The following is a 19,397-nucleotide window of genomic DNA, read 5'->3' on the forward strand; positions in this document are numbered from 1 at the left end:
CAAATTGCAACTTTCTTACAGCACTATTGACAGGAAATGGTTTATTATAAAACTGCAAATGCTAGTTTGCACTCTTGCATGAAATACAGTACCTGTGACAATAAAGAATGGTGCTACATGGTGTAGAGGCAATCACAACATGAATCATCTGTCACTTCAGCAAAACAGTGCCAATTGAATTTACAAATGTGGCATCTACTTATTTCTACCAGTACTGAGAAGGAGACAAAATGAAATGGAAGTGATGATTACTTGTGACACATTCCTTTCATGAAAATAACTTCTTTAACTCATGTTGTTGCAATAGCTCATGTGTTCTTTTTATTTGTGTTTCTTTCAGTGAGCCATATTTCTGTTTATTTCTTGGGCCTTTTACCTATCAATATGATAGAGTTCAAACATCTACTACCTACAGTAGAGCTGTGGTGCTGGCTCACCAGCTCTGTGTGTCTTTGAGTAACTTCAGGCAAAAAAAACCATGGAACTGTGACAGTGAATAGAATCAGAATATAGGCAACACTGAGGGCTGGATTAGCAAACATATTTTAACACAAATGCTGAATGAACTTTGCAGTAATGACTAAGTGATGTAGGAGGGTGATGCTGTGCCTTTCTCATTGAAAAAAAATCTTGGGTGAGGTTTGTGTCAATACAACAGCACATCAGAGCTTGCGAACTCTGCTGGCAGGTGAGGTTGATGCCCAAACTGTGCTCTCCAGAAGCACATCAGTGGCAGCTGAGAGTTCTCCGTTTCATGCGACACAGGCTTGGTGTGGGGGTGTGTGCGAGCACATCCATGTGTTTGCAGGCCATAATAGTCTGTGTAGGTATCTGTGCCATCATTCTGCCTTAGTTCATAGAGTCACAGGATCAGTTAGTTTGGAAAAGACCTCCAGGATCACGGAGTCCAACCTCTGACCATTCCCCACCTTGTCAACTAAACCATGGCACTAAATGCCACATCCAGTCTTTTCTTGGACACCTCCAGAGATGGTGACCCCACCACCTCCCTGGGCAGCCCCCTCCAATGCCTGACCACCCTTTCAGTGAAGAAGTTCCTCCTGATGTCCAACTAATTATTGAATCAGAAGCCTGCATGAGGTGATTTTACCATAATATCCAGACACATACATGAATTATGAGTCCTGAATACTTTTTCAGTTCGTTTCTTTTTCTGTATATCTAAGTTCAGACATGTCAAGAGTCTTCTTGATACATGTGGATGCTGTGGATCTTTGAAACCTTGAGGTCCCATTCTTCAGAGACAGATGTAGTCCTTGGAGATGTCAGAGGAGAATAAATTTTAATAGTAAGCTGTTGAAAGGGAGTATGTTTATTAGAACTGTCCACACTTAAGAAGTTGTCAAGATACCACCATAGCAAATACCTGTAACTTTGATGAATAAATGAAACAAGGAACATTGTGCTTGGTACTGACCTTTAGCATAAACAGGTCCTCTCCTTGGCAGAGTTTTTGCACATAGTTTGATTTATGTATCTTCCATGGACCTGCATGTTTTTAAAGGAGAGCCAGGTCCTCTGCAGTTTCAGCTTGTGGAAACAATTTACTTGCTGCAAGCTCTTTGCTAGCACTTGCTGTATTTCAGTAGCACACCTCTTCTAACAGTTTAGATAAGGTGCAGTTGTTACAAAGAGCAAGATTTGCATAGGCATTTCTGTCCGTGTATGTTTTATATTGTTCTAGGTATCATTTAAATTGCATTAAACTTCAGGGTAACTGTCAAAAGGAAACTATTGATTTCTTCTCCTCCACTGCTCTTTTGGTATTCTGCTGACCTGTGTTCTACGTAAAAATAGGAAAAAAATAGGGGAATGGATTTCCTGCCTTGGCTGTGACCCGAGTGAGCTCTGCACACTTAGCACTGTGGGAAGGAACAAAGGATGGTTCAGTGCTGCCATGTCCTTCGAATTCTGTGGCAAGACCTGAGCTAGGAAGGGAATGTTCTCTGAGGAGCTGTAAAGAGTCTGCCCTTTTTATTCCTCTTAAAAGGAAAAGTGTCTTCAAATGAGTCAGGGTAACACATTTGTGTTAATTATAAGCAATGCTTTGAGCCTGCCTAAAGAATGGGAAAAATCTGTGGAACTTCCCTGGTTATATTTTGCTTCTGAAATGTGATATTTCTACAAAATAACGTGTAGAAGCAGAAAAATGTAGAACATGATACCCATTTTTCAATATTTTAGTTTTGGTCTGTAAAGTTTCTGTTGTTTTCCATGTTCATTTTTCATTGTTCTAGCACTATATTTTTCTTTTTTGTCTTTCCAAGTTTTTTATTCTGTTATAGCATTTGGTCTTTCGCAGGTCATTCTGTGTTTAAAAACCTGAGATTCCAAATTCCACTAGCAGTGGAGTTCCAAACCCACTGCCAGGGGGTGCATTATTTTAGATATGAATATAATCTGACAAAAAAAATATTTATTTCCCCCCCAGAAAAAGAAACTTGGGGACACTTTTTAAAATTAGTTTTAAGTAATAATTCAAATTACAATATTCTTATTTTCTGCTGAATTTTAGTAGCTATAATTGGCAATAATCTCCACTGTGTGTGTGGCAATGTTGTTCTATTTATTTAATTTGAAAAATAATCCTAAGTAGCATTTTTTAAAAGTATGTGTAGGAATATATGTTTATCACTGACTTGTCATTTAAAACATGGCCTGAAATGCAATATTCTGAAATGATGCTGCTGCTCTACCCTTCTTCAACAAGGAATTGGTTTTTTCAAGCATTGCCTTATTTTCTGTTTTCTTACAAATTTTCTTTGCTTCTGATCTTCCTAACTCGAATTGTCCTTGAATTTCAGGGAGTTTAACCTGAACATTAACCAGCTCCTCAACTCTGTTATTTGAAGAAAATGATTAATTTTTCATGCTCATCTCAGGTTGCACAAGCTCATTTGAGGATGCAAAGCTCCTTACAAGAAATGGTTCAGAAATCATTTAGGGGCCAAGGGCTCCTTTTAGAGTTTGGAATGAATATTCACAGAAAATATGCTGTTGTGCACAAAACAAAATCCAGTTCTCCTGGGTGTTTGTAATCGCCTTCCGAAGCTGAATCCAGCAGTAGCACGAGTCAGCATGAACATAATAAAACATTGCAAATACATGAGCAAGTTATTAAGTAAATTAAATACCAGTGTTCATATCTCTGAGGAGCACTGCAAATAGATTATGGTTTGTTTGTTCTGTAATCCAAGAAATAAACCAATATGTGTTACAAGGATTTCCATAGAGTCAGAATTTTAGGAATTTCTGAGCATAGTTCTTTCTCCACTCTGTACTATCAACACGATTAATAGGGGTCTGAGAACACCTGAATCTTCATTTCAGAGAACTGTCATTTGAGATTGATTTACCAGGATATTTCTTTTTCTTGAGTAATTTTAATCAGATTATTACTGGTACATGACCCTATATATCTGCTTTATCTGATGTTGAGTGTGAAAGATTAATAAAGATGAACTGAGAACTTGGAACACTTCCATTGCAATCTGGCTTTTTAAAACCACTGATTCCTCTCTGTGTTTCTTTTGACTGGGTGAAAGCCCTTTAGCACAAGACAAAAGCTGATAGAGATTTAATTTTTTTTTTAAACTTCATGTATGCCTTTGATACATATAATCAGAATTTAATGTGAAAATTAGCATCTCTGCAGTTTCAATTGCATGCCCCACCAAAACAAAGCTAAATGGTATTAACATACTTTACATTGCTAGACATGCATTATTAGTAGATTTATCATCTTTTAAAAATGTTTTGACATTAATATCGTGCAAGCAAAATTAACACTACAGCTTCTTTAAACTGCTAAAACAGCAGATACATATTAATTATTTACAATTTTCAGAGAGAATATTAGAGGCTGTCTTTTTTTTTTTAAATGGTTTTCTTGAATTATCCCGTAATTCCTTGAAAAAAATAGAGAAAAAGGATAATATAAAGATTTTTCAGTTATTTTTTTAAAATCTGGAAGAAGCTGTTGAATTGATGTGCATATCTAAGTGTCATTCTGTGCCTGGGAATGACTTTGTGTCCTAGAGGATATGGGTATTGTGGGATACTGGAATTGTGGCTTGGGAATACAAGGCTTTGGGTTGAATTGGAGGAATTCTTGCCATGCCTTCCACCTCCTTGTCCCAGCTTACCTCTTACTCTGCTCATGTATTTAAGAGCACTGATTTTTGAAGTGTGCTGATCTGCTTCATAATATGGCTCCTGAAACAATTGTGCTGGCACAATTAAACTCTGGTGATGCCAAACTGTGACTTCTAACGATTTCAAACAAATCTGGAAAAATGCATCAGAGATATTTATTATTTGAGAAAAGCATGTGGTACCACAGATAACATACACAGTTTTATTTCACGCCCTCCTCCAAATATGTACAGACAGCACGTGGTTGAGTCATTGCAATGTTCACTACATGCTATAAACAAAATAATTGTCATCCTAAACCTGTCATTTGCATTGTTTTCTTACAGAGTTTCTATTTGCATTCCATTCCTTGTAGAGCACTATAAGGCTTTTATTATTTTTAATAACAGTAAATCTCATTATTGTGAGTAAACAGGGATCTGTGCTTGTTCATAATCAGAACAAGTGTTGAATATGTTACCTGATGTGTGTTCTGGCAGCTGCAAACCTACTGCACATAAAGCAAGACCCTTCTTTTACTAAATGTAGTCTTGATCATCACTGAAGGGAAGGAAATCTGTATCAGTGTCTCATTTCCACGTTTGTTGCTTGTTCCATCTGTGGTCGCCATCACCAAGGTTTGTTTCATGAGGGAAGAAGCTCTAAGACCAGCCCATTAACTCTTTAATATGCCAGAAGTTCCTTATTTCTTGAAGTGGTTAACAGAAAACATAATTTATGCAGGAGGTGCTGTGTGCTGTGTTTGCTGGTGGGACTTCATGGTCCTACTCCGTTGCAGGATACTCCTGCTTGGTGGCTGCCTGGATCAGGAGGGAGAGAATTGGGGTTTTTTTCAATGAAACTGATAACAAATTCCCTAATGTGCTTGGCACTTGAGTTAAAAATGTTCTGTAATGTATTCGTTTTAAAATCCACCTCTGCCAAGCTTAGTTCATCAGTTTGATTTGTGTTCCCTCCTGCACAGACACACACACACATACACATGAGCTTCCCTCCAGATTCCAGTTCAATATCCTATAGCTAATAGTCTGGGTAATATATTTTCTGGGAGCAACAAACAGGTACATTTCACACATAGGCTTGCAGGTATAGGATTCCTGAAGTAGTTTTCCCTAAGAGCAGGATTAAAAAGCAAAGTCCAAATGTGTGTCTGATACTTAATAATTTGGATTGTGCAGTAGTTCTGAACATCAGAGCAATTGCTTCGAGTAGTTCTGCTGAACTCTATTGGATTAATACCTTTGCATATTTTAGGAAAATAGAAGATATCAAATTATAATCCAAATTAAGATTTGGATAATATGGTTGCAGCAGTTTGTGGTCAGCTTTTTACATGGCTGATGTTTCTGAGTGTTTCCAATCTTTTCAGCATTGATTAATTCCACACACCCCCCTTACAGTGGGTTGTAGCTATGATCTTAGCACCTTCTACCTTCATTAAATATAAGCAGATTTTCTGCTATCAAGAATGCCTCAAATAGAATCCAAAATGAGATACTAAAGTATTGAATATGCTAGTTTGAATTCAGTATGAATGGCAAAGAATAAATTGTGCAGAACCTTATATTTATGATTATTGAATTTTTAAAATAAGCTTATTTTTAAATCATCAAGAGAGATTTATTTTTTGTCTTGTAACCCATAAGACTTTGATTAACCCTTTTAAATATCCACCACCACTGTTAAAATGTTGGACATTGGGAGGTTTTTTTGTCATGTGGCCAAACCTGCTATCAATGGAGAGTTTCTTTCAGTTCCGTAGTGAGACAGGCATTTGCTAACACAGGAAAACCTGAGAATTGTCTTGCCCGTTCTCTCCTGCTACATTCCATTGTTAGTAGAACATAAAAATAGGATTTAGCTATTTGTAATATGTGGAAGAACTGCTCTTTCCTTTTTACAACTTAGTGGTTACATAATTGTAGGATACTTAAAAAGGAAAAATTTTACTTCGTGTCAGTTGATGTGGAAATGTTATGTAATGCTGCTCTATTTTGGCCACCTCTATGTCATTGTATTTATTAGTCACTACAATGAGCTAAGTGGAAAGGGGGATTTAAAATGGTGAGGGTATTGTGCAAAGTTGTTTGGTTTTCTTTTTATTCTTGCCATTTTATTAAATCTTCTCAGAAAGGAGCAGGGAAATTAATGAGATGGTTTTGCATCAGTGTGTCAAAGCAGTTTCGCTTTTACACAATAAATGTGTTGCTTTTTATTCTATGTATCATAAAAAGAATCAAGACTGACAGTATTTTTAAAGTACATTAAGTAGGCATTAAGACAAGAGTGATTTGCACTGAGAGAGAGGGGAGTGATGTTTTTTTTCTCTTTCATGGTGGTTAAACACATTTCCTTGTGAGGGAGGGAAAAAGATGACAGCAAGTTCTGGAGGGTTTGGGTTTTTTTTCGTATTAACTATGGAATATTTAGGTTTATTTTTAAGGACGGCAGAAATCAGTTTAAAGAGACAGTCTTGAGTAATACACAGATTTGCATCCACTCCCTTAACAAAATGTTATGCAAACAGAATACAGTGAATATACTTTAAAAAGCAAATCAGTATTTCTATAGGATTCTGGTTTTCTCTGTGTATCAGTGGATGTATTATTATTATTTGGGGAGTTTATCACAGGTGGTATGGTATCTTCAGTTTTCTTTTAAACTTTTTGTTAACTCCTAACATCATAGGAATGTGAATTTTTTAAAAAGCTGTTTTTGAAGAATTTTTTTTGACTATCAGCAATGTTAAGACAAAATTGAAAAATGTTTTTTAGATCCTTTCTGAGAATTCTCAGTAGCTTGTTTCTCTTCTGGGTGATCCTCACTGCCTTTCAGTTCTGTATTTCCTGTAAATGTGCATAAACCTTTCACAGGCACAGACATCTTCCTCACCTATATCTCCAATCACTACATAGTTCTAAGCATCCCCTGTCCATTTGTGGCCATGCATCCTGAAATGCAAGCTGCCACGATGCTGTTGTGATTCATCATCTCATGCTTCATTGCCTGTAAAGCTGCTTTGAAAGGCCTTTCTTGTGGCTGTTGTTAAAATCCCTGGTTGCAGAATTTTAAACTTCTTTTTTTTTTTTTTTTTAATGGAAGAGAAGCAAATGTTTTTCTCTTCCTCCATATTTCTACCAGTGGCTAGTGAAGCAAAGCACTTCAAAGCTGACATATGTTCCACATTGTAGTTCCAGTGGGTAATTCATAGAGAACTGAATAAAGACATAGCAGGAAACTTCTTGTTACCAGTTCTACTCTGTAGGCACCTGCTCCAGGTTCTGCTCCTCTTGGGTAACTTTTTTCTGTGCCAGTTATTTTTTTGCTTATCCTAGCTGATATTTGACAGTCTGAAGTTTGGTCTTCTCCTTCCCATTAATAAAATCAATTCTTACTTCCATTTTAAACACCATGGAGTGTTCAGCACCATTTTTGTTAGAGGAAGAGGTCTCTCTTTAACTTAATATGCAGAAAAACATTATTTGACTTTGGAAGTCCAAACTGAGCACATGTGGAGTTCTTTCCCAGAATTTCCTGTTCATAACTATTTGCAGAACAGCATCAGTTTTTCTGGGTCAGTATTCTGACTGTATACACTTTCAGCAAGAAATAACAGCTAGAATGAGTTTCTTTGTTCAAAGAGAAAATTTAGGAAGGCAAAAAATATGTCAGTGACTTTGTGAGGTGTAGCAGGCGGGTGCATTTTATAACAGAGGCTAAGTGGGATGTGAAGGTTTAATTGAAGGCTGATTTTTTGGGTTAGAATAGTTTCCCTTTAAAATGGACATGGGGACAGTATTGTAAGCAGCTGTAGCTGAAGATTTAATCAAGTAGCTGCTGCATAGCAAAATTACAATGATTACCAGTCATGGTGTGAGTTTAGTACCCAGAGCCACCAACCAGCTCATGAAGCCTCCCTGTCATAGGTGCTGCACAGCTCATTTCAGTTTGGTTAGATAAAGCCAGAAGAACCACAGATAAAATGATTTTTTCAGAGAAATATAAACAAATCATTGTGGCTGGCTGCAGGAGAACCAGTGGGAGCTAACAGCTGTTGAATGTTACCAGCAAAGGTGGGGGGAAGCTGTATACGAGTTCAAAGCACAAAAAACATAAATGTCTACGACATGTCAGTTTGTACATCTTTGAGTTTGTCATGCTTAATACAAGATCAAGTGCTGACAAAGGACAGTGCAGAGTATGCACTGGGAATGGATAAATGGAATGCACTGCACTAACTGTTCACTTCAGGCAACTGAGTGACAGAACTGTCTTACTTGACCAAACCCACGTTATTCTGTCTTTTATGCTCTAATTTATTCCTGTCACGTGCTGTGAAGTCCTGCTTGGAGTGTCTATTCTCAGCATAAAACTGTTTGTCAAATTTCTATTAAGCTTAAGGTGAAAAATTAATGAGCCATTCACTTCAGATATTTCAAAACTAATACTGCTGTATTATTAATGCAGCAGAAGGTCAAAGATGTGGGTACGTACAATTACGCCCCATTGTTCAGTCAGACTACTTTTTTTGTCTTTATTTTTGGGGGAACATCATTAAAACAGTGTTTCAGGTCGTAGAAGAAATTATTTTGATGAATTCTGTCAGTAAACTTTTTAGACAGTTTTAGTTGTTAACTTTTTGGTTTATCTGATCCTGGCAGAAGGTGCCTTGAATAAACAGATAATGATGACATACAGTGCTCTGTCCAGTCTCACTTTGAATTTGTAATTTAAACAAAAATGAAGAGAAAGTTGATTTATATAGCACAAAACTTCTAAGAGAAATATAAAATACTATTTGCATAATACCGAGGAAGCTGTGGGTGAAGCAATATTTTGGGGCTAGAGAAGTATGACCTTGTGACTAACTCTGATTTTTCAGTCTTCAGAAAAATCACTGAAATGATGATAAACTTGTACTTTAACCTAGAATCGAGTGGGGTATGGTGCACAAGTGTTACTATTAAGTTCAGAAATCTCAGAACGTGTTACCAGTATGTAAGTAAGTAAGTAAGGTAGTAAGTGAAGGAGGACTGTGAAGTGCTGGGTTAGACTGAGCAGTGTGGAAACTGGTGCTCAAGGTTTGAGCTTGGATTGAAAAAGAAAACATCAAACATCAAAAGTCACTGCAGAAGTAGAAATGCAGGCCTTGCTTTCCATGCAGAAACTTTCTAAAGATTGCATCTTTTTGTGCTCGCTTTCCTGCTCGCTTTACAGTAAGTTCTCCAGAGACTTTCTGAATTAATAGTGGTTCTAGGCCTGGCAGGGTTACGCTGTTAGACTTGCAGAGAAAAAGGAATTCTGGTTCTTGGAAGAATTTCATGCTATAAAACTAAATTTCATTACAAGCAAAATGTCAAATTTAAATTATCCTCGAAGCATTTGTTGTTCCCACAGATCCTGAAAGAGCTCTGTGCTCCCAAGGGTTTGGCACCCAGCAGAGAAAGTGCCAGCAAGAATTGCCAAGTTCTTTCGATACGCTGGCTTCTTTATGAAGTTGCACTGCACTGTTTCACTCTCACTACAGCACCAAGCCCATGAGTATTTAAAAACTGAATGATTAGGCTTTAACTAGAGCCCTGGAAATCTCCAGGTTTTTAAATGTGCACTGCAGAGATTGGTCTTGAGTGGTTCACTTTCGAAATCTGATCATGATGCATATTGCCTTCCTCAGCGTCCTTAACAAGTGGCAACTAATAAATGCCTGGCAGAGGGAAAGGAACTCTAACTTTTTCTTTTCATTTCTCTTTTTAAGCATTTTTTAATATTAATTCCAATAGTGCTTTTTTTCTTTGTTAATAGTTTGTCAAGTTCAGTTACTACAGAATTTTATAGAAATCAGGCCTGGAAAAGATGTCAAGAGGTCATCTAATGTAGCACCTTCCCTCAGGGAGGGAATCAGCCGTATCTGCATCATTCCTGACAGATGTTTGCTTTCATTTTTCTCTAAAAAGATTTCAGCTGAAGAGATCTTATCACCTCCCTAGTCAAGTCTTCATGAGTTCCTCTATTAGAAAGTTTTTCTTTCAGATAAATCTGCCCAGATAACTTAAATCTGCCTTTCTATAGATTTTTTTTTTCTTTTTCTCCCGTACGTCAAACTCCATCTTTATTGTGAAATGATTAATTTTTAAATACTAAGGGTATATAAAGGAGGGGTTTCTCCTGTAAGCTGTTCTTGAAAGTGTATCTTTCACAGGTTATTCAGGTATGGATCTCAAGTAACTGGAGAAAGGAGAGATTTTCCTCATCTGAAACTTTTTGAGCTTCTTTGCTCCTCTAGTACAGTCTGCAGATTGACAAACACTGGACAGAAAATAATGTCTCAATTTCACATCTCTGATGGACTTTTTAGGATTCTTTTTGATTGCAGAAACAGACTTCCAAAGCTTGACCAAAGCGATTTTGCCATCAGTTTACTGAAGTGGAAACTTCAAGAGATTTTGAAGCCAGACAAAATTTGATGAAACAAAGCTTTTTAAAAATTGTATTTTGAATGAGCTTTACCTTTCTACTTAAATATTTGTCTGATTCTCTTCAAACTGAGCACTGATAATCTTGCCACTGTGTGTTAAAGTGGAACAACACCTTTTGTCTTTCCATAATTAAATGGTATAGCTTTGGTTGATTTTTGCATTATGATTAAGGGTATACTGTAAAAAGTTTCAGAAGTTCCTAGAACAAAAAGAAAAAAAAAAAAAGAGGATGTGTCTAGATTTTTTTTTTTAAATGTGATTCAGTAGCAACAGTCCTGATAGTAGTTTCATAGAAGTTTATTTGAAACGTGCTGCTGGTTGCTGATAGCTTTCTCCCTTTGTGCCTGCGCAGAATTTAAAGGATGATGTTGGGTAGTAAAGAACTCGATGTCGACAGGAAGTACAGTGTTTGTTTCACAGAGGTCTCAGGGAGAGGCCTTGTATTCTGAATCTTTAGTTGAAAGTTTGGACATGATTCAGCAGGGGCACATACATTGGAAGGCTTTGAGGGTGTTTCAGGTTGTGTTAGAGCTGTGTCCTGCCCCAGGCTATCAACCTCTGCTCCTTTTCCATGGTGTGCTTTTCTTCTGCCAGAAGTGTTCTTGCTTTCCATAGGAAGAGATGGTCCCCATATTAGGGCAGCTGAAATAGCTGAGAAAAAGAGATGTTTTGTGCTGAAGTGCTTCAGAGCATTTCCATGTGCAAAATTAGGCGCTTTTTTTTGCCCGGTTCTGTCAGTTGGTCTCCCAAAATACCTCATTATCTCATCAGAAACCTTTCCATGGTCAAATGTTAGGCATGTGTATGGAAACTCACATTTTTTCAGTTAAAGGGAGATTTTAATATTTGCATGAAACTGCTAATATTGAGAGGTTTGAGTAATGTCTTCTTAACATCTTTAAGCTGTGAATTAGGTATTCTGATGCTTTTTGATCCATATCTTTCTCCACTTGATGTGTGTATTTAGTACCCTCCTATTCCAGACCTCCTCCAGCTGTTCAGTTTTTACTTGAATTTGAAAGTTATTGCTGATCAGTAATTCTGTTTTTCAGTGATTCCTTTAACTACACACCAATTTAATTTGTTGTGTTTAATTCACAATCAAATATCTGCTTGGACTCTTTAACAGTTTCTTCCTTGTGGAACTATTGCCCAAATACTGTAATATGTTCATGTAATTTTGTAGTACATGTTCTTGAAGAAGCTTTTTTTTTTCCCAGTATGGTAAGCACAAAGCAACAGCTGCTTATCTAAATCACTTATTTGAAGCTATATGGTAGATGTTTGCATTTTTGTATTTGGTTTATGTAGGAGAGAAATCTAATTTTCATTTACTAAATTGCTTTTCTCTTTCTGTTATTTAAGATGGAAGCTACAGGCAAAATCGACTGAACCTCACAACACTTTTGGTACAACCAATTTCTGCAGTGCTTGCCAGAAAACTTGTTTCCCCACCTGAGGACACTGCCCAGAAAGACAGGTGTACTCCCCTCCAGCTGCCAGCTACAGGTAATGCTTTTCAAAGACACTTAACACCTGTGGAATGTTCCTCAAGGACTCCAAATCCACTTTCTGTAACTATACAACTAGGAGGTTTAGCTGATTTGAGGTATGTTTTGCTTAGATGCTTTTTAGAAGAGCCTGTGAACAGTCTAAAACTATGCTCCTAAAATCTGATAGATGGAAGATGTGGTTTAAAAAAAAAAAAGATATATATATAAGGCATTGAGCACTAATTCTTAATATTGACTTGAAACCTTCTCTGTGTAGATACCATCACTAGGGAGGGTTTATTAGTGCTGCAGTATGGTTCGTTAGGCCTTGTTGGACTACTAATAATGTGATTTTTAACATTAAGGCAGCAGTAACGCTATAATTCTGTGGCTCTTTTTTCTGTTTTTGGAATAACAACACTTAAATTCTAAACATGTCTCTATGTTCCTTAATTTGTTTATTCTGTAGAATAAACAATGTATTGTTATCTGAACCTTCAGGCAGCTTTTTCTCTAAGTTTCACCAGGAAAATGTACATCATGATAAGAGCAAAATACCTTGAATAGAGCCAGATGAATGCATTCATGGTATCTCCCTAGAAATAATGCCATTAGCAAAGTCACACAGATTATTGCTTGAAAAAACTTATTGCTGATGTGGGGGAGGGGGAAAATAAGACTACAGTCTTCCAGCAAAGTTGCTGCACAGTGTTTCATTGAAGGAACATCTTCCAGAGAGCATTCTGGATGAGGTGCATGTTTAAACAGTAATTCAGTTTTGTTTTGTACGTGTCCATCTTTGACCAGAAAAAAAATGTGTATTTTATCATAATGCCTGTTTAAATGAATTGATTCGAAACTGTGGTCTTGGAAGGGAGGAGGCAAATTAATTTTGCCACTGTATCCTGTGCTACACACAGTGATGATAACAGTAAAAACAAATTTTGAGGGCAACCAATGTACTTTCATGTGCTGTATCCCTTGTTTATTGCTTTTGGAAGGTTATTGTGGAATAGGAGTACAATACAACAAGTCATGAAAAAGCTTGATTAATTTTATGACTTGTGTTAGCATACTAAAAAGGAAGGCAGAGGACCTCATGTTTCATGGCTTAAGCTGTTGTGGTTAGGCAGGACTAATGTTGTCCATGCATGGCTGACTAGATATGTTAAAAATGAACTGATTGTCTCCACAACCAGTAGAAAAGAAGAAAAGGTTTTTTTGGAAGGAACAAGTGCTTAACCATTCCAGGTAGGATGCATGAAGCTTGTTAGTATTGAAGGAATTTTCAACAGCTGAAGTGCCTGGAGCAAAGCATGAATTTGGGCTGGAAAATGACACTCATTTTAGAAAGAAAAAAGGCTGCACAGTGTCTGTTTCTCAAAAAGCTTTGTCTGGAGGCTGCAGGACAGAATCATCTAAAGGGCAGCTTATTCTGCTTTTTCTGTGACAGATGTAGCATGTCTGTTTTATTTCCCTGAGAAGACAGGTATTCTGTGAGAGCAGAATTTTTGGAAAGAAAGAATATTCCTAGCCAGCAGTGTATTAAGAGCCAGTCCATGTCTGGTTGACTCTGGGTGAACACAACAGCTTGTGTCTGATTTCATGTAAGGTTCTGAACTACAGTAATCCATGTGGGTATTTTTAAAAAACTCTCAATTTATTGAGAAAATAGGGACTATAAGAAGAAGCCTTGTATAATTCTGTAATGTACTATGATACATTTTTCCTTGAAGTAATGGTGAAGCTGTTGATGTTCTGGAGCACAGAGTGTGCTGTTGTTCAGTAGCAGCCCTAATGGAAGAGAGAAAAAACTGGTCTTTTGATAAGAAATTGTGTATAACTATTTAATAATAGTAATAGCTAAAGAGATAATGCTGAGGACAGCAATGCATTTGAGAAGAGTGAAGGTTGAATTTGCAGTCTTCCTGTTGATTTGAAGAAGCTTAAGAGAGAGATTTCACTTCTGACGTAGGACTCATCATTTATTTGTCAAAAGAGGTGAATGAGCAATTCAGATGATTGGTTGGCTTAAAATTTGTTAGGATAAAATGATCATCATTCTCTCATCAGTATGTTTCAAAAAGCTGAACAGCAGATTCATCAGTAATGATTAAACATTTATATATAGTTTTCTCACATTGCTGCTTTTTTCCCTTAGCCTTGCAGTTTTCAAGAGACAAAATGTGACACAGGGAGTGGGGGGATGGAGGCAAACATCCCAGACAGATCGAGTGCTCAGGACCTACATAGCAAATAGTGGGAATTGAAGTTATCTAGTTTTGTGTTAGGTGAAGTCAGTAATTAAATTTGCTTTTTGTTTGGTATGGTACATTATCGTTAAACCTCATTAATCTGAAATTCTCTGCTCCCATGAACTTTCTCCCAAAGATAGGCAATTAGAATTTCAGAGTGAACTTCTATAGAGAAACTGTAAACTTTTGAAGCTTCCATTTTTTTTATAAAATCTTACCAGGGTATTTGCTAGAACATGGTGAAGGTTGTTGTAAAACTAAAGCACTCCTATAAACATAAATGAAGAAAGACCTGCTGTGTACAGTGAACTGTCTTTGTTGTTGTTAAGGTTACCACTATTTGGGAGATTGCAGTCATGTACAAATTATCCTTTTCAGTTAAGCTCTTGGGTTTTTAATGTAAATCTATCTAATGGGAATTAATTTACAAAGTGTTTATTGCCACTAATGACCATATACTTTGGTTTGAATGGAAATCCTGGAAGCCTGGTGTTGAAACACATCAGTATGTGTTTTAATTTTTCCCTTTGGCTTTAAGTGTCAGTTTTCCTACTCACCTGTCTCATGTCTAAGAGAGCAGATGAGAAAGATCTAGGATTTCAGTAGTGATCGGTCTCCAGGTGTCTGTGGCTCATCCTACTCTTCCATTCTTCCCCTCATTTATGCTGCTGGTCGCTCTTGGAGATAAGGACTAGATGACAGGTTGGTGTGACCCAGTATGCCTGAGCAATACAGCTCAATTGGTAGGAAGTGTAATGCAAGCATTCATGCAGTGATCTCACTTAAAAATCCCATTTCTTACCACTTCCTAATGCCTTTTCCTGTGCAATAGGGGTAATTTTTTTTTAATACTTTAACTTCTAAAATTATAAAACCAAAGCATGAATGGTTTGAGTAACTTGAATGATATCAAACACTGTGTGAATAATAGAGCCAGGTATACAAAGACTCCCAGCATTCTGCTGCAGACAGTAAAATTACTCAGATCAAAATGCTTTTCTAGGTAGAATCTTTTGATCTTTTTTTGGTCTACAAAATACAGTCACTGATCAATACTGAATCATCACAGTGACTGCAGTGCAGAGCTGCATTGTAGGCTGCAAACAAATCTACCTCCTGTAACAAAACGGGTGAGTGGAACAGATAACCAGAACTGACTGTTACTGGAAAGGTTTGTAGCACAACATAATGAATTTTTATGAGACTTTGAACATCTATTTTATGTAGTTCCACATGTCAGATGTTCATTATACCGAGTTTATAGTCAACTCTGATCATGTGAAATTCGAATCATTAATTATACAAGGGGAATAATTGGAAGAGTCCGTTACTTTCCGTATTATACGATCCTCATCCAAGATAAATAAAGTTCTCTGCCAAGTTCTGCACTAGTGCAAATCAAGCCTGTCTTCTTTTCAGTCAGAGGAAGGGCATGGAGTGATAAATATATATCTCCTCCTGTTAAACTACAGCCTTGTGATAATACTATATGTGTTTCTCCTTCGTAGTTTGCTACCTGTCAGAGAAAATAAAAGACTACCATATTTAATAAACTCTGGCTGTGCCATCTCACACTATGATATCAATATGCAAAACAGTACAATAATTTCTGGCTATTTGGACTCTGCTAAACATGAATCCAAGGAAACAAATAGAGAAAGATGCCAGCATACTGTGTGGCAGTGCACGTTACTGTACCTACCAAATCTAGAGTCATAACAGTAGGAAGATAACAAGGTTCTGCAGATGTCTCTTGCTGGCATTTGAAAGAAGAACAAGTTAAATAGGGAACTGATCTAATTCAGACATCCTGTATATGAAAACTTACAGACATTTATACCAGTACTCTTGGATTTTATTTTCATGATCACTTTAAATTCTGTTCGTTTTTTAAACAGAAGTTCATGAGAAGAATTAAGCATGAACAGTGTGAAGCATTTTTTATGTATCTTCTCTCTACTCCCACCTGAAGCCTCAAGAGCTTTTCTAGCAGAATTGTAAATGATTAAGATACATTTTCAGAATTCTGTTCTGTGCCAATATTTTCCTGTGTGATGCTTTGCTTTTGATTGCTATAAAGCAGGTAAAGAATGAAAGTAGTGTGAGTTTATCAAATTCAACTACACCATCTGAAGCATTTTCAATTCTCTTTGATGTTGACTGTGACACATTTATTCTGTATCACATTAGGCCATCCTAGTTTAGAGCCTCCTTAAAGGACTTTATTTTAGGCATTGCTTATTTGCAAACGCTCTTCATCTGAAGTTTTATTTCTGGATTCTTCATTGTAGGTCAGAAAAGATGATCAAATATCACGGAGTTTATTCATTAAGCTCTTGATAGTAGGATTAGGCTTGGAGTCTCAAGATCTGTGAATATTTGTTAAAAAAGGAGAATATGTTGTCAGTAGGCAGCATACTTGATTCATCAGATAGAAAGCTATTAGGCAAAAAATATTAGGGATACCAGATTTAGATGGGGAATTGTTTATACACAAAAAAAAGTGAAGGCTTTTCATTACAGGGACATCTGTCTAGGTGTTCTGACATATTCCTGTACAAATAGTTTTATACACACTGTACATTGCATAGATTCAGTATTGATTTTTGCATATGCAATTTGATAGTATCACAAAATATTTTTCTGAGATTATATGCATTATTAAGTATATGCATTTTCTATTTATTCACTTTTTTAAGTGTATCATGTTGCATGCAGTGTTTTTTGTATGTAAGTCCTGCTGTTACATAAATGCGTGTGATGATTATATTTCTTCACTTAAAGTTCTGTGTTTGAACTTAATTAAAAACTGACATAAAATACGTAGTAGATAAGGTTTTGCACTCAAATTGATATGGATCTGTCAAGTGCAGTTCAGCTCAATTAGTGTCCCCTAAGTCACATGACCATGGATGTTTGATAATGTTTGAAATCTCTAGTTCAGTTGTGATTTCAGACTGATATGTGTTTATTCAGGTGTTGATTTCAACAGGAGCTATCTGAAAAACAGTATTACTTGAAGTTATTCAATGTACCTTATTTCTGCAGTCTACTGAAATAACATCTGGTTTTATGATCCAGGAGCTATTCCATTGAAATCAGTTATACTTGATTTTTTCTATACTGGAGTTAAATGTGCATATAGGGAAATCTTCGTCAATGAGTAGCAAAAAATCTTGTCAAATGAATTCAGTTTTCAAACCTGAGTCCCCAAAGATGCTTTTTAAAATCCAGTACTCAAATGCTCAGAAAATTGTCTGATTATAGGTATTTAGCATGATCAGGCAAGAATTAACCAACATGTTTGAAAATGAGGTTAAAGCTTATACTCCTGTATGTATGAACCTGGGATTACAAGCAAAAAAAACAAGCAAGCATAACACATGTTCTTTTAACATAACTACTGCAAATAGAAGGTTTTTCTCATCTGAAGTACTAAAATTGTCAGTCAAATGAGAGGAAAAGTAGCCATGGATTTCTAAAAATAACTATATAAATGTGAGGGGAGAATGTAGTCATTTGGTATTAGACAATTTACAGATTCCAAGTCAGGGAAGAAATAAAAAAAGTAGCAGTAAATACGTTTGTGTTCTTCTATTCCAGAGCTTACATAAAGACAGTGTATCCTGAATAATGTTAAGGTAGAGTCTCCTCATAGCTTTCCAGAGAATACAGGAAAAAAAAAAAAAAAGGTGCAAGTTGTCAAGATCCTTAAAATACAGTGTTAGGATGAGAGGTTTGTTGTCAGAACTGTTTAGAGAGGGGATTAAATTTCACTTCTGCTGTATACTCCGAAGAGTAGTTTCAGCCTTTTCATCTGGTGTTCTAAGCCTTTAAGCCCAAGTCACTTTAAGCTGACTACTGTGTTACATGACTATTAACTCAAGTATCTGATTTTAGAATATGTGTATTGCCAGAAGTTAATTTTCTGTGTCTTTATTGTCAGCTGGAGACTGGATAGCTGATGTCGATTAAGGAAAAACAGTGAAGTCAGTTGTCTTCAAAAGGATTTATCTTCTTTTTGTCTGAGAAGGGGCCTGAAGGAACAAACATCTAAAGTGTTGTAGGAAAAGGAAAGGAGATCACTTTTGACTTTAAAATATCTTTTTTTAAGAAGAGTGAATTGGCTCTAGAATGGTTGTAGGTGAGAAACAACAGCAAGAAGTAACTTGCATAGTTTAGATTAAATTTAAGATGCTTAATCAACATAGATGGCTTGAGCTGTTTCCACTTGTTTTAAAAGACCCTTTGGGAATCCTTTGGGGTATTTTTTTTAATGATTTTTTTTTTTTTTTTAATTCTAAAATAATATCTGTGCATTTTTTGAACAAACACGATTCATTTACATGGCATTAATAAATCTTACAGTAACTTACATCAGAAGAGCAAAGTTAATTATATGTCAAATAAAATATTAACTTGCTGTGATTGTTACAAAGTCATGTGCTGGGGTTTATTTTTAATTAACTGCTTGTCTTGCATTTTCCTTACTGGTTTGTTCAAGCAAAATCAGAATTGTCGTAGAGAAGACACATCTGTTGATAACAGAAAAGGTTTTGTCTGAATAAAAATAAAATAAATATTGCTAGTACATTTTTTTTTAAACAAAGATCCTAGCAGTTGGCTTGCTTTTTTCAAAAACCAATGAAGACTAGTGAATTCAAATATATTTTATTTTATTTTTAATAGGATTTTAAAGTAAATTTACCATATGAACCAGCAAATGAACCCTGAAGAACAGTAACGATGTGTTGGTTTTATTTCACATGTTGCAGTAAACTCCCCACTTGCATATTCTGTGCATCTTGGGGAAAGAAAGCCTGGGAAGAAACAGTTAACAGATCTGTGGGAGGATAATAGCCTGGGACATAGAGAGCAGAATGCTCTGTGGAATATTTTAATTTCGGTCTGTGGCAGCTGGGGTATGGACATGGAAGGAATTCTGTCACAGAGATGCCTTCAAGCACAGTTCTGCCACAGGGCTGGAGCATTTGTGG

At 36.4% G+C, this 19,397-nt stretch overlaps 1 protein-coding gene across 8 annotated transcripts in view; it reads left to right on the forward strand.

The window, feature by feature from the left end:
* The window catches only part of NAALADL2 (N-acetylated alpha-linked acidic dipeptidase-like 2), a 395,166-nt gene that overhangs the window by 274,650 nt on the left and 101,119 nt on the right, over positions 1 to 19,397 (forward strand). For all 8 annotated transcript variants that reach the window (XM_017726896.1, XM_017726897.1, XM_017726895.1 and 5 more), the window contains one exon: positions 12,018 to 12,161. In XM_017726896.1, the coding sequence (XP_017582385.1) occupies positions 12,018 to 12,161 (144 nt within the window). The remainder of the gene's footprint in view (positions 1 to 12,017; positions 12,162 to 19,397) is intronic.

The sequence above is a fragment of the Corvus brachyrhynchos genome, unplaced genomic scaffold (assembly GCF_000691975.1).
Source record: "Corvus brachyrhynchos isolate BGI_N302 unplaced genomic scaffold, ASM69197v1 scaffold162, whole genome shotgun sequence".
NCBI lineage: Eukaryota > Metazoa > Chordata > Aves > Passeriformes > Corvidae > Corvus > Corvus brachyrhynchos.